Here is a 15,329-nt window from a genome sequence, read left to right as displayed (position 1 = left end):
CAGACATTATTCACATATGCATTATTCTAATTTTGAACACTTAGTCGGACAATATTGTGTTATGATAGTATATGAAAACAAATTTCTGACTTTTATACTAAGCAGACTTATTTTCAGCTTTTTAGCCTTTATTTTTGACCGGACAGTAGAGTGGAGAGGAAAGCGTGGAAACAGAGGAGAGCGAGGAGAATGAACTACATGCAGGAAAACCATCCCTCCTAGTTCTGCCTGAGCTTTCTTCCTGTCAAAAGAGAGTTTTTCCTTCCCACTATCACCAAGTGCTTGTTCAGAGGGTGTCGTCTGATTGTTGGGGTTTTAACAGGTTTTTAACTTACAAGTAAACATGCCTTGAGGTGACTGTTGTTGTGATTTGGTGCTCTACACTATCCCTCTGAACTGAACTGAACTGGTCGCCTGCTCAGCCCAGTGAGCAGTCAGTCTCCCCTCGCTCTCTCCCTGCTTTCCTGTCGGCTCTCTACACTTTCCTATCGATAGAGCCAAAAAATAACATAGTATTTCCTAAAATGTTGGTGCAGACTAATTTTAAGCAGAACAGGTCAGTATTTTCTGAAAAAGTTGTATTTTTACTCAGTTGTATAAAGCATTTGCATTCTATTTTTATCCAATTGTATATTTTATTCTATTTATTCTACTGTATATAGTATTTTATTTTATTTTATTCTATTCTGTACAGTTGTGTACAGTATTTTATTCTTATTGTATTCTAATTTTGCTATATAACTTTTGCACTGTCCACTTCCTGCTGTGACAAAACAAATTTCCCACGTGTGGGACTAATAAAGGTTATCTTATCTTATCTTAACTGCAATCAAAAGTATGTTATCACTGTTTCTTGCTAGTTAATCATTTACTATTGTATCATCTTATCTTAATCTTATCTTTAGAGAAACTATAATTGGGGGGGGGGGGGGGGAGCTGGTGTTTAATTTCCAACCCAGCCTGTGAGTTCACTGTCTGTACATTTCCAGACATGCCTGGTTCATGATGTCAGCAGTTGTTTTTGGTTTTAACAAACAACTAATTAAAATCACCTGATGTAGCACCGGTTGGTCTGTGGTCAGAACTGAAAAAAAGGTTGCATTTCTGACCCAGAGCTACACAGCCTTGGTGTCCTCAAAAACATATTTAAAAATTGCATCCAAAGATTTATTAACATTGACAGCAGACGGTGATTTTTACGCACACATACTTGAAGAGTAATTTAAAGTAGGCAGAGCTTCACATGTCTGGCCTGCCTTTTTATCAGTCTGAAACGAAGGGTCCAGGTTTTACTCCCCGCCTTAACCATGACTGATTGGGCGTCATACTTTGAAATAGGCCCTCGGGAAAGAACAGTCCTTCAGCCTAAGTGCCCATTTGTTCTTGCTCTCGCAGAAATCTTCTGAGGATTTAAGGACAAGCGAGCAGGAGTGCACTTGTTCTTTTCATCTCTTTCCTACATGCACACAGTCGTGGGTCGCTCCCCTCCCTCGTTGAGAAAAAAACTTCAGTCGTTACACTTCATTTGAAATTCATTCATCTCAAGTACTTCAACTCCTCCAATGCCTTTATTTCAAATCTATTTTCTTCTTCTGAAAGGCTGCATGAGGGTTTTTTTTCTTCCTCAGCTGGGCTTATTTCAGGCTGTAATCAATACCTCAAACAAAAACACATAAAACAAAGATGATTGAACTGATTCCTTATTCAGAAAGTTCACATTTCATTTTAATTTTAAAGTGTGTGTGGGGGGGGAACAGGTTTATGATTAGTTTCACTTTCCACCACACGCTTTGATTACTTGATTACCTTTGGCCACAGTGATTGTAATGATGACGAATGCTTTTGCAGTTTAGCAGCACAGCAACCCTCTTCTCGCTTTCACAGCTCATTTTTTTCATAATTAAATTATTTGAAGTAACATTTCCCCTGCTTCTAATTGGAGCATTAATCTGCATTGTTGCCATCACCTCTCAAGATTTTACAGTGTTGCACTTTGCGTTTCTCACCATCCATGAAAGGTGTTTTTTTGTGTGAATCATTTCCTTTTTGAATCACAAAAGGAAGTAAAAGGAAGACAATTACATAAACCAACACTTGGCACCGCTGCGTTGGTCCTTTAGATTTTTATTAGTCAAATTTAGCCCGTAGCTTTGAACAGATGTTTGTAATTATGGCACACAGGGCAGTGGGATAGACTGATTCATGCATTTCCTGGATGGATGAAGGAAAATTACTCGGAGCAAATGGAATTTAGGGGCATTACATGCCATTTAAGTGTGAAAATACCCTCTCTATCGAAGTCTAAATGTCATTATGTTTCCAATCAGTGATGGATTTGAGTATTTTTCATTTGTTTTCAAATAATTCATGGATGTTTTCATGTATTGCAGAGCAGGAGACAGGATCTTGGTGGCCGATGACTCCAATGATGACTGGTGGAAGGTAGGTATTACATCACTGTGTTACAGCAAAGTTTCACTAAGTTTTTTTTACACAAAGCCAAGAAAAAGCCTTAAAAGAAACAGACCGATAAATGATATAAGTCTGGTTGTGAATTATAGGAGCAAGGAAACAGGGTAACTCGGGACACAAATGCATAACAGATAAATTAGGGAGACGAAAGGGCCGATTGCATGACGGCACAGAGACAGCCTGTCGCCACCAGACCATGAAGAAAATCATCACGCATTTTAACACCATTGTGCTCTGTAGGCTGTAGATAAACAGAGACATCTGGCCAGTTTGGTCTTTAAACAAGAGATACCAAGGAAAGAGGCAAACATTAGCACCTGATGAAGCACCTGCATGCAATGTGAAAACATCATAGTGAACCTAATACATGATTTACAACAGCATTTACTCTAAAGGTGTGTGGACGGTTTTTATCAAGGCTTCGATGTAATCGTGCCAAGTTTGAACCCTCTCATGTCCTGCCGTTTTATGACTCCTTTTTTCAGGGTGTAATTGAGGACAGGATCGGATTCTTCCCAGCAGCCTTTGCTCATCAACTGCGGGCTGGTGACCAAGTCTTCAGGTGTAACAGGACATTCATCGGCTGCAAGGAACAAGGCCAAATCACCCTGAAGGAGGGACAGGTACTGCAGGCTTGAGCAGATGTGTCCTCGTGGGGGATGAGTAAAAGCTGTTTTAATCTCGAGACAGTATAGTGAAGTGTCCAACGGCAAACGTGTAATAGACATGAAATGGGCACTCATACAGAAATTGCATTACCAGCAGGGAAAGACAATATATTTAAAGCCACAAAAAGCGTACTAAGTACATTCCAGGGTCCTTAATGGTCAGACTCGATTAAGATATGGGGCTGATATGTATTTACATGTAAATGTGTTAATAATGTCTGTTTAAACACGCTCCCGTGATTATTTCATGTTGGCTTAAATTAAAATAAAAAAATGATCTTCATTGACCTAGACCAGTGAAACTCTCTTTCTGTCATCATGAAGCAATATCTAGAAAATCAAGTCACATGACATCGTCTGTTGTTGCACTTTCCCAAGTGGAGCACACAGTCGGGATTTAGCTACAGTACCTGACAGGTTTAGGAAAGAATGGCATCTGGGTAAGCATGCGAGAGGTATGACACGACCACCTTTGGCTCATTGTAGATTCACCAGATAATTAGCTACTGTATTCTCACATAAAAGCGATTGGACACTAAAAATGTTTCTTCTTTTCACGCGAGAAGCTGAGAAAAGTTCAGAGCTGCAGTGATTATGATAAAGTGTTCTAGGAGGGAACACGGGACTTACGTCAGCCTGGATCCAAGCTAGTCTGTAATCAGGTCAGGTATGGGAGATGTTTTGCTGTAACACATCTCAGGTCTGTGTGTATGTTTAATATCAGGGTGGATTCAAGTACACTCTCTTCATCAAGGCGTATAACACAGTCGTACATTTTCAGCTACAGCTGCGTAAAGGATAGACGATAGAGCTGCATGCTTTGGTGGCAGGGTTTGTTTGGGTCAGGTGCAATTTATGAAAGTCAGATTTGGAATATGTCCAGTATTCTGATTTTTTTTAATGCAATGCTAAAGAAAACTGCAAACAGTTGTTCTTATGATTAAAAGTAAGGATATGGGTCCTTTTCATGGCACTTGTGGAAGCTTTTAATAGTCTTCGGGCTTAACATTAGCACGATTCATATAGGGAGCAACATCTTCATTTTGGGTTGGGGAAGCAATGACCTTATTATGGATATTAACATTTCCACATTAGGCCTGTATCTAATTCACGAGCACACTCCAGCTACTACATTGCATCTGATTCATATTATCCAGCAGCTCTTCAGACATCATATTACCTTCCTGCAGCTCCCGCATTGCCTCTTACCTCCAGTGACTCTTCAATTGTAGACAATTATTCACTGAAAAGCTCAAGTGGATTTGGCAGACAGAGGAGCATAATGGCTGCACTTAAATCAGGGCCCCTTTTTCCCACAATACTGTCCAGGGCATGTTGGGACTCTGAGGAGATTTAAAGTAAGCAACCCCCAGTGGAGATTTAACCACCAAACACAAAATGATCCTATGACCCACTCACTCTCCTTCCAGCCTCTCAATCCCAAGGGAAGTTGTTAGGGAGTACTCAGATCAAGCTTGCAAACACAGTGTGCTCTGACTTATTGTGAGTGTCAATGAGTGAATAAGCTTGATCATGTTATGATCTTATTTCCTTAAAACACACTCCTGCTGTCTATAATTGATTATTAGTTTGATAACCATTATGTATTTTTAAAAGAGGCAATTTATAACTCTCATAAACAACTCAATAATATACATTCTGGATTTTCCTTATTATGGCTATGGTTTTCCAGCATCTTACCTTCCAGTAACTCAGAATGGATCCATAGTAAGACCTGTTTGTGCTTTATTAGGTACTTTTTTCTGATTAACTGCTTTCTACATGTCCTGTTTGTCGGTAAAGTAAAATTTTTCTTCTGGCTTTCAGATCTGTGTGAGCAGCGAGGGCGAGCACAGCGGCTTCATCAGAGTGGAGAGCGGAAAGAAGAGGGGCTTCGTGCCCTGCGATGTCCTGGAGATCATCTGAGACAAACTTTCAGAGAAATGAAGACCGAGACGGAGAGAGAGAGAGAGAGATCAGGATGAGCCACCTGGAGGAGTTCACCCCATCAGAAACTGGAGTTCGAACTCGTAAAAGCGGCGCTTGTTTTATCAGCGCGCCTTCCTCTTTGTTCCCTCTCGAACCAAAAGGAGAGATGAGATGAGAAACTGCTTTTTGTTTGCAAGGAGACGGGAGATCACTGTGTCACTGGATTTTATTTAAATTTATCCTAGATGGGGTTTGTTTTTTAAAAATTTCCCCTTAGTTCTATCCAGCCTGTTTACTTTTTGAAAGCAGGGCTAACATTTTAAGCCTAAAACACAAACACATGCTTGAATGATTATTTTTCAGTATATAAATGGAAGTCCTTCAAATAATTTAGTTTCTCATGCTTTTATATTATGCTCCAAGCAAAAATAGAGTAAATGCAACATAGTGTAAGCTCAAAGATGGCTATTTTGAATGGCAGAGTGCACATCATGGGAGGGCAATGGAAAATAAACTGAAATGAACACGTACGAGCAACTTGTATAAACTGCCTACTGCAAAATTAGATTATTTAAGCCTCCAGTTTGTCCTTTGTCTCTCTACAGAGTCCTCCAAAAAAAGGAACGCGTTTCTCTTGTAACAGGTACGAAACAGCAAACCGCAGGAAGTTAAAGAAAAGCACATAAGGGAGTAATTTCAAAAGAGTTTGAAATTCTCTGTGGTCTTCCAAAATAATTGCCCGCACACTCCCAAGCTTCACTGTCCTTTCACCATCTTTACTTTCAAGACTTGTCTCAAAATTATTATTTTATCCATTGATTTATTATTTGCTTTAATTTTTCATCAAAGATTTACAGTATGGCAGTATAATAGGAACAGAATAGTGTTTTTAATCATCACAATGTGTTTGATCTGCTGGGAAAGGCCTGTGGAGAAAATGTGTAACTAAATGACACATTTCTAGTTAGCGTGTTAACTTCGAAGTGCTAACTGGTGTGCTTTTCCTCCTCCTCGGCACAGACTCTCATGAGCGGGACTTCATATTCAGTTTATAGCCAAGTGCATTTACAGCAAGCTGTTGCATCAGAGTAGATATAGTATATCTGTTAAAGGCTGTTCTGCACTGAAACTTGGCTTTATTGAATGTCCAAGGAAGCTTAACTGTACATAATATGTACAAAAATAAAATTCTTTATTAAAATATTCTGCAGAGAGTTATTCCCGAAAAGCTTCATGGTCGGTCTTCTCGTCTCACAGCAAAAAGATTATGGGTCCTGTTCAGGATGTACCCTTCCACTCACCTTATGATAAGCTGACATAGGCCACAGTTATAGGCACAGTTTATTCTGGCTTTCAGTGGAAGTGAATGGTTGGGACTCATTTTATTAGGCGTGCAAAACAAATTCATCTTTGCAGCAGTATCAGAAAATTACTTAGGAGGATATGTTTCATTTATCTCACACTTACATTTTCTCGCTCTTCACATCAGTTTCCAAACTGGCAGCTCAAAGGTTGCAATCAAACATCAGAGAAAAAAATTCTATGTTGAGTTTTAGCTTAATGTATTCTCAGGTATTTAATGCTAAAAATTAGGCTAAATGAGCAACTCTTTTAGGACCAAAGTCTTGTTTTGTAGTGCCTAAAGCACCTTGAGACGACCGTGGACCCATTCTGATTTGAGAAAGAATGAGCCTTGATTGTGTACAAATACTTTTTATACATTTGTACACAAATATAAATAAAAGGTAAAAGGTAAAAGTTGACATTGGGTTTGTGGGTTGTCTGCTTTGCATAGACCATGTCGTTGTTTATAATGTATAATCACATAATGTCTAAATGTACTGACACTTTAGACAAACAAAGAGTAAAATAAGGAGGAAAAGGGGGCTAAAAGTTCGGTATTTGCAAGAAAATTGTGACGCATGGATGTTAACGGTCTTTAAATGGAGCCTGCTAACAAAATGTAACCTGTACACTCTTTTAAAGGACTCTTTTAAGTCTGTAAGCAGTCCTGGTTTATTCCTGTGTGATCTAGCGCAAAGCAGAGTCAGTGCACATCCTGCATTCTGAGAATTTTATTGCACATTCAGAGGCTTCAGCAGCTCCATTAAGCATCTGCTCACAAGTTGAAATAGTTGCCTAACTATAGAGGTTGAGACAACCACAAACAATTTGCTATTTTGGTGTTTCCTAATCTTCCTGTTCTTTGTTTGTGAAATTGCTAACGCCCACCAGGTCATCACTGCAGGGCGCCAGCAGGTCTCATATATTTGACTGCAACGCCCCCTGGTGGCTGATTACAGTAGAAACAACCGTTTGAGGTGAGGCGAGGAACACACAGTGAAGGACAGGCTGTGGGAGAGCCAGAGATTAATTATACACAGAAAGTGAAAACAGGTGAATGAGGAAGAAACAAGCTTAATCTTAAAAATAGAGAGGGTGTCTTTCTCCCAAATTGAAACTGGGAGCTGGTTCCAGAGAAAAGCAGCTTGAAACCCGAAGGCTCCCATTCTAATTTTTAGGAACCACAAAAAAGTCAGGAGTCTAAAAGAGGAGTGCTCTGAGAGAGCATCACTCTGAACTGTTTCTAATTTTAGAGATACTGTCGAAATGCAAGAAGGCAGTCCTACGCATTTGTTTAATATGCGCATTGAAGGGGATATCCTGGTCAAAAAAATTCCTTACAGTGCACTAGGTAATACACTAAATATCTGCTTTGACACCATATTTGCTAAAAAACAATATGGTAAATGGCCTGTATTTGTATAGCACTTTTACTAGTCCCTAAGGACCACAAAGCGCTTTACACATCCAGTAATCCACACACACACACAGGTGATGGCAGCTACATTGTAGCCACAGCTACCCTGGGGCGCACTGACAGAGGCAAGGCTGCCGGACACTGGCGCCACCGGGCCCTCTGACCACCACCAGTAGGCAATAAGGTGCAATGTCTTGCCCAAGGACACAATGACCGAAAACATCCAAGCTGGGGCTTGAACCGGCAACCTTCCGATTACAAGGCGAACTCCCAAATCTTGAACCACGATTGCCCCGATGACCTCATAGGAGGCCATCTGGGCCCTTCTGTCTTTAAGCCATAAGTCTAACTAATCAATGAATGCCATCGGATGTCATGGCAAGATAAAGGTGGGTGGAAATGTATACTATGCCTTGTAATTGTACTGCCTAAGACAAGTAAGATCAATGTAAATAGTACAGAACTGGTCCTAGCACAGAACCCTGTGGAACCTTTGTGTGTGAAGAAGATTCGCCTTTTCACAAAAACTGTTCGGAAATTCTGATTTATTCCACTGCAGTGCAGCACCTTAGATTCTGATTGGCTACTCTGATAACCCCCAATTAAAACCTTAATATCTTCAGCACGGACACCTCCTCCATCTGCCCTTTGGTTGGAGCTACTGCCAAATGTTTAATGTTCTCAACAAAACAAAATAGGAACTCACAAACTGTGCAAAACTTAACTGTCATAACTGACAAAGTGTCTGTTTTGAGCTCATGTTTTCTGAACTGATATTTACTGATACTGATATTTTCAGTGGTCACATTGATTAGCTGATTGTCCCACAGCTTGACTGCTTGCTTTTTACCTCATTGTTTGCACAGGATCTGGACTACCTGCTCAGCACTAAGCAACACACAGTTGCTTATGAGCAGAGTGAAAAAGTTAAAGAGCCATTCACCGTGTGATTCCTGTATTTATCACATATTTCTATATTTATGAACTTTTAAAAGAATTTGAAGGGGGTTCATGCGGATACATGCATTTTTTTCATTCAGATTAGTTTTTCAATTCTTTCACATCGTGTCATTTCGCACATACGCTGCATCTCTGACTCACAAAATGACAGCACCTGCTGTCAGCAGCAACAAGACTTCTTGTAAAGTTTTTTTCTTTTCATAAATTTGCCAAGTGTGCATTTAAAAGAAGGCACGTATATCATGTGCTTGAATAGGTGTGATGCAGGAAGGTGGTGGTGGTCTGTGTTTCCTTTTCAGCTGTTAACCCATAAAACCCTCATGGATACATAAACCTTTACAATCAAAATACATATTTAAATTATACATGTAGGCAAATATGAAAAGTGGTATGTGGTGTGAGAGGTCCAACATGCACCCTAGTAGTGATTGATGGTGGTGGTGTGGAGACCGAGACCTCGAAAAGCTTTGACGTTGAAAAGAAAAGCCTGACCTAACCCACCTTGGGAATTTTTAATTTAAAACTTAACTAAGACCATCAAGAAAGAATTAACAGCTAGATGTGGTTCAGATCATTAAGAAGCTGAATGTTATTAAAAATGTTGATCTGCAGGGCCCTGGGTTCAGATTGCAAACATGCTGGGCGTCAAAGATGGCTTTATGAGATTTGCAAATAATTGCATTCTGTTTAAGGGTCACATATGTAGTAAAATAAGCCCTGATACAGTTGACAAACAATCTCCATAAGCTGAAAAGAGAATAAAAGGCCCACAAAACAGCTGTGATGAAACAGCGTGGACAACTATGAGTCCTGCCATCACCATCGGCCTTCTCTTGCTCTCCACAAGTGAGAAAAGCATCAATATTTACTAAACCTTAATGATAATTCAGCTACTTTTCTAAAGCATGTTCTATTTCTTAGCTTTTGTTGAGTCATGGAAGTCTCTGAAGGTCCAAACTGTACAGAAGCATTTTCCACAGCAGTTATGACGACATGAAAACAAGAAAGATGACCACAACAAAGACCACAAAGAGGAGGTGAGAAAGCTAAAACTTCCTCTGCAGAGATAGTGACTCACTGACATGTGAGCACATTGCATTTATTATATTCATCCAAACGAGTGCTTTTTTATTTTGAAAGCGTTTTTTTTTAGCTGAGACTTTTAGCTTATTATGCAAGTAAAGCAGGCTAAAAGATCTCAAAAAGCCACACATGATGTGATCTAAAGAAATTACTAAGAAACAACAAAGTCATCAATATCTATAAGTCTGGAACAAGTTACTATTTCTATGGCTTTGGGACTCTGGTGAATTACAGAGAGAACTGTTATCCACAAATGGGAAAAGAGGTGAGAAAACTTCCCAGGAGTGGCTGGCCTACCAAAATTACTCCAAGAATGTACCAATGACTCATCCGGGAGGTCAATGAAGAACCCAGAACAACATCTAAAGAACTGCAGGCCTCACTTGACTCAGCTGAGGTCAGACTTTATGATTCAACAAAAAGAAATAGTGAAAAGACAAAAGCTGAATTTTCTGGAAGGTTTAAATTTGGCTACATCCGGCATAAATCTAACACACTATTTCTTAAAAAGAACATCATACATGGTGGTGGTAGTGTAATAGACTGGGGCTGCTTTGTTGGTACAGGACCTGGACAATCATCAGTTCATATCCTGAAACTCAGGTATGCCTACGTCTGATGTGAAAAATTAATTGCCCCCTAAACCTAATAACCAGTTCTTCAACAAGACCTGCAATCAAGTATTTGTGATAACTGACCCACTCATCTTTGCAGAATTCCTTTAATTCCGGCCCATTGGAGGGTTTCTGAGGGTTTAATCACCAATTAATATTAATATTAGACAAAAAAACAAAGTAAATACAAAATACAGTTTTTAAATGATGATTTCATTTATTTTACTGTATCTTGTTTGTCTAAATAAAATTATTTTGGAGAAATCCATCTCTCATAATTCCTGTAAATCTCAGTAAATATGCCACAAGTCAGTAGTGCTTTTACTTTCTGCTTTATCAGTTCTATAGTTTTGTTGTTTTACAGTTTATATACATGCAAATAAATAAATATGTTATTTTGGCGTAACCTTGAAGAAACCCATAGTGAATCTGCTAATTTACTATTTTAAATGTATTTACTTAAAGAACAAAATGAGGAGGCCTTTAATGTGCCAGCGAGTGGCAGACTTCTGAAGCTCGGCTAATGAAGGATCTTAAAAACGGTAAAAAATCAAGTTGATCAATGTCTTAACAAACACCACTCTGCCCGGACCATATGTGCTAATCTGAAACTCTGTAAGCATTTCATCGTCGCACAGTTTAGTTGGACATCTGCATATTGAGCATTTCCACCCCTAAAAAAATCTACTAGCACTTACGCTACTCTCATGGGGCCCAAACTGTTTGCGGACCTTTGACTGATGAAAGTTCTCCACAAGTTGTATGACTATTTGGCCATCTTTGAGTCATTTATTCATTCTGCAGTGCCGTGGGATGCTGTTGTGTTAGTGGGGAATTACAGATGCATGCTGTGTAAGCAACATGCAGCAGTTGTTCATTTTAGGTAGTCAGTGGTGAGCTATGTGTACATATAGTGTTTGCACATTACATTTTAAAACTGAAGCTGGAACTTGATTCACAGGGAGTGAATCTTATGCAACCTACCACAGACAAACGAATGTTTGCAGGTGCAGCAGCCGCAGCAGTCTCTGTGGGTGTGCAAGATACATTCTTTATCAACTCAATCTAACAGCCAGTCCAAACAGACAGAAACATCTGAGATAATGACACTAAATCAGCCCTTTGCGTCCATCAGAAACAGGACAGTATAGTTACTTTCTATTTATCATTGCAAAATTAGTTTTTATTTCTGCGATGTCATTAATTTTCCTATGCGTATGCTTGGACATAACTTTGAATAAAGGTCATTAACCCACACAGGTTCCATCTGGAAGTTGACTCCTCTTCTTCTTGCTAAGAAAATTGAGGTATGCATACTTTTTTCATACACTTCCTTTCTTCCTATCAACAAGCTGCTAATGAACCCTTCTTCTTTCTCACCTTTGATCACTGACAGAAATTTAGAAAGTCCACTTGGGCAGCTTTGAGTCACCACACCGGACACAAAAACCTTTATAACGTCAAACATTACGTTGGAGGAAGTTATTCGTTTAGAGGCAAGATGAGAATATGTATGCACACAGTTATGATTACCCCTGTACACATCAGTGTTGGATTTATTTATTTATTTTATATGACTGCAAAACTGGCAAATATCTAAACCCACATTCATGGATCAGTTATGGGTAAAATTACATATATATAATATATACCATTAATCAGTGGCTACATGGCAGGGGCTTTACCAATAAGTCAGAAACACTGTGAAATACAAGTCAAAAAGCACTAACAATACCACATCTATATATTATATTATAGTAAATTTATAATCAGTTTTCTCTGAAATTCTACTGTTAACCAGTCACAAAAACCTCTAAAGTGATGTGAGAACATTGTGCATAAAAGCATCGCCCTGCTCTAAATGTGGACAACACACTAGCTGTTATTAGATTTTGCAAAACTTAACTAAATAAACTCGATAAAGATGGTCATATAAACATTAATATTCAAATAAGAGATAAAATATTGCCCCAAGATGCCATTGCCTTTTATGTTAATAAGGGAGTGCACTGACTGACTAAAAAAGACAAATCCAAATATGTAGGTTGTTGCGGTGATGTGTATATTTTCTGCTCTGTGGTAACTGGGTTTGAATTTCAGAAATGTACGTATGCAACCCATGCACCTTTTCCTATATAAAAGCATCTATAACCACAGATACTCAGGCATCATCTCTCACTGGCTGCGATGGAAACATCTTCACTCCTCCTTCTGTGCCTTGTGGCAGCATTTTCAGGTGTGTACCTTAACACTTGTTTGCATGAGAGTGGATATGAAACTGCAAAATCACCGATGTGTCTTTATGACTTAAATTGTAATTTGGCATTTCTACTTGTTTGAATCGCAGTCCGTGCTGTCCATGGACGGACCTTAGAGGTCAGCATCGATGATGAAGAGGACGTGGACATCGAAGTTTCGATGGGGGCAAGTGGTTAATGTTACTGCTTTAAAGAACTGAGCTTGCACTTTGAATATCAGGGGTGGCACTTCGCGGTCTCTGTGAAAAATCTGAACTTTTTCATTTCAACTTAATTTCTAAGTCAACCTGACTAAACAAAAAATACGACTTATGATCAGTAATGGTAGAAGTATTCAGAGTTTACCTAAATAAAAAAAAAGATTCCTGGCACAAGTGAATACAGTGAGTTTAAAAGTGAACTTAGTAAAAGAGAAAGAGAAACAAAGAATAAATATATTAATAATAGTTTCACCAAGTAGGGTCCATTGTCTCAGTGACTTATCAAACTACTTTTGCACTTGGGATGGAGATGCAGGGTACACTGTGGTCAGACAGCCAATCATCATCATCATGTGAATGCCACAGAGGCACAGAGAAACATTCACTCTCACATCCATGCATTTATTAAAAACGTATTTTATATTTTTATACATCATTATTATTAATAAACAGCAGTACACATACAGCATATCACAAATATACAGATACAGTTGTGGTCAGAGGTTTGGATACGCTCATCTTCGGCATGAATATCCGGGAATTTATTTTTATTTTTTTTAAGGATTCCTTTGAACTGATTTTTTTTCACCATGGTGCCGAAATTGAAAGATATATGTTGTTTAATGATTCCAACCTGGAAAAAGTACTACTATAATTAACGTCTTATTTAGAGTCACCAATAACCCTAACATGCATGGGTGTGTCTTATATTTGCAGCTTCCAGGAAAGTGCTGGGCTTGCAAGTGGATTTTAAACAAGATGAAGAAATTTGCAGGACCAAACGCCACTGCAGAGGTAAAATGTCTGATAGAGTACCTGCAGCAGTTAACGGCATCATTCAGTCAGAACAGTAATGCAAGTTTTACTTTCACAGAGCCTGAAGTCAAAGTTGCTCTCTATCTGCGATGAAATTGGACTCTTAAAATCTTTGTGCCGCAAATTTGTGAAGGTGCACCTGGATGAATTGATCGAGGAACTCACGACAACTGATGATGTGAGGACCATCTGTGTCAACATGGGAGCATGCAAGTAAGTTCCCACTATTTTGTCTTGTTGATCTGAAACCACATAGTTTAAATCAGGGTTGATCTGAATGGTTTCTGCAGCACTGCAGAATTTTAGAGATAGCTATGGGACCAAAGTGACAGTTTATAAGTAGGAGCCCTAAAAAAAACAAACAAAAAAAAAAACAGACCAGCGTGAATTTTGAAGTGCTGGCTTGTTTATGGGAAATAGAAGACACAGAAATATCCATGCAAAATAATCTATGCATCTAAGTCCCAGAATAAATAAATATCTCTCCGTGTCCAGTTCAGGTTTTTCTGTCATGTGTTACCGCGCCAGATCCGCGGAAACCTCTGACAGTTACTTGAAGGTTCCGTAACTGACTCGTAGCCGGCAACAGCTTACTATACAGGTCAGCTCCGCTAGCAAAAAGATCGAAGGAGGCGTAGGAAACTGCTTCACCGAACTTTATTTCTTCTCCAAGGCACGAACACCGCGTACAGTGGGCTGAAACAGTTTACTCACAGCGAGCATCGCCGACACAACTCTGGCTGTCGAGGGAGTTATTATATTCCTTTTATTTATTTTCTTTTCGTCTCTTCTGTAACTAACCGTTACTTTTTTCCCCTTCTCCGCTCTCTCTCTACACACACCCACCAGGCAGTCCCGCTACACACATCCCGAATACATTTCCCATCAGGCTTCATCCTTAAAGGGCCATGCCTGTAACACATGCTAACCATCATCAGCTCCTTTGCGGTTAATCTAGATTTCTTCTATCTGCTACACTTGCAGAATGACTGGTTGGGAACGTTCAGTAGCACTTCAGTGGGTTACCAATACAATTACAATGAAAGCGTTACTGTCTATACTTTCAAAGAGAGCGCAGTGACAAGATTGCCTCTAACAGGTGTGAACTTCTTAGAGAAAAAGACTTTTGCAGCTGACCGTGTTGCATATGCATTTCAAATAGTTTTGGGAGGAGAATATTTAAATTAAGCGCACAAACAGATTTAATAACGTTTGCGACATGAAATCTACTAATCTTTGCGCTGATATTTCACGCCGGAAAAGGGAGGTTAAGGTATTTTGCTCAACAGACTTAAACTAATACCAGTGAAGAAGGAAATTCAGCAGTGTTCATATACACAATCACATTAAAATAAAAATTTTAAAAAGGCATCTGTTCCCAACGTGCTCGGTAGTCTCTCTTCACTCACAGGCTCGTACGTTCGTGCGTTCTCCCCCCCTCTACTTCCACCAGCGAGTGGCTGTCTCTGGTAAATTTGATAAAGGGACAATACACCAAATAGAAGCGTGAAAAATAACAACAGCAATGTTATTTATGAGTGCAAAATACAATTCACATTACATTATAT

The 15,329-nt window shown here is 39.2% G+C and overlaps 1 protein-coding gene across 2 annotated transcripts in view; it reads left to right on the top strand.

Annotated features, from left to right (window-relative positions):
- Window positions 1-6,273, top strand: part of stac (SH3 and cysteine rich domain) — a 29,698-nt gene extending 23,425 nt beyond the window's left edge. For both annotated transcript variants that reach the window (XM_005925711.3, XM_005925712.3), the window contains 3 exons: window positions 2,391-2,442; window positions 2,958-3,095; window positions 4,968-6,273. In XM_005925711.3, coding sequence (XP_005925773.1) covers window positions 2,391-2,442; window positions 2,958-3,095; window positions 4,968-5,066 — 289 coding nt within the window. In that variant the 3' untranslated portion in view covers window positions 5,067-6,273. The remainder of the gene's footprint in view (window positions 1-2,390; window positions 2,443-2,957; window positions 3,096-4,967) is intronic.
- The last annotated feature ends 9,056 nt before the right edge of the window (window positions 6,274-15,329 follow it).

This window comes from Haplochromis burtoni, unplaced genomic scaffold (genome assembly GCF_018398535.1).
Source record: "Haplochromis burtoni strain Fernald_Lab_line unplaced genomic scaffold, NCSU_Asbu1 Contig_86, whole genome shotgun sequence".
In the NCBI taxonomy this organism is placed as follows: Eukaryota; Metazoa; Chordata; class Actinopteri; order Cichliformes; family Cichlidae; genus Haplochromis; species Haplochromis burtoni.
This window is presented reverse-complemented; position numbering and strand designations above follow the sequence as displayed.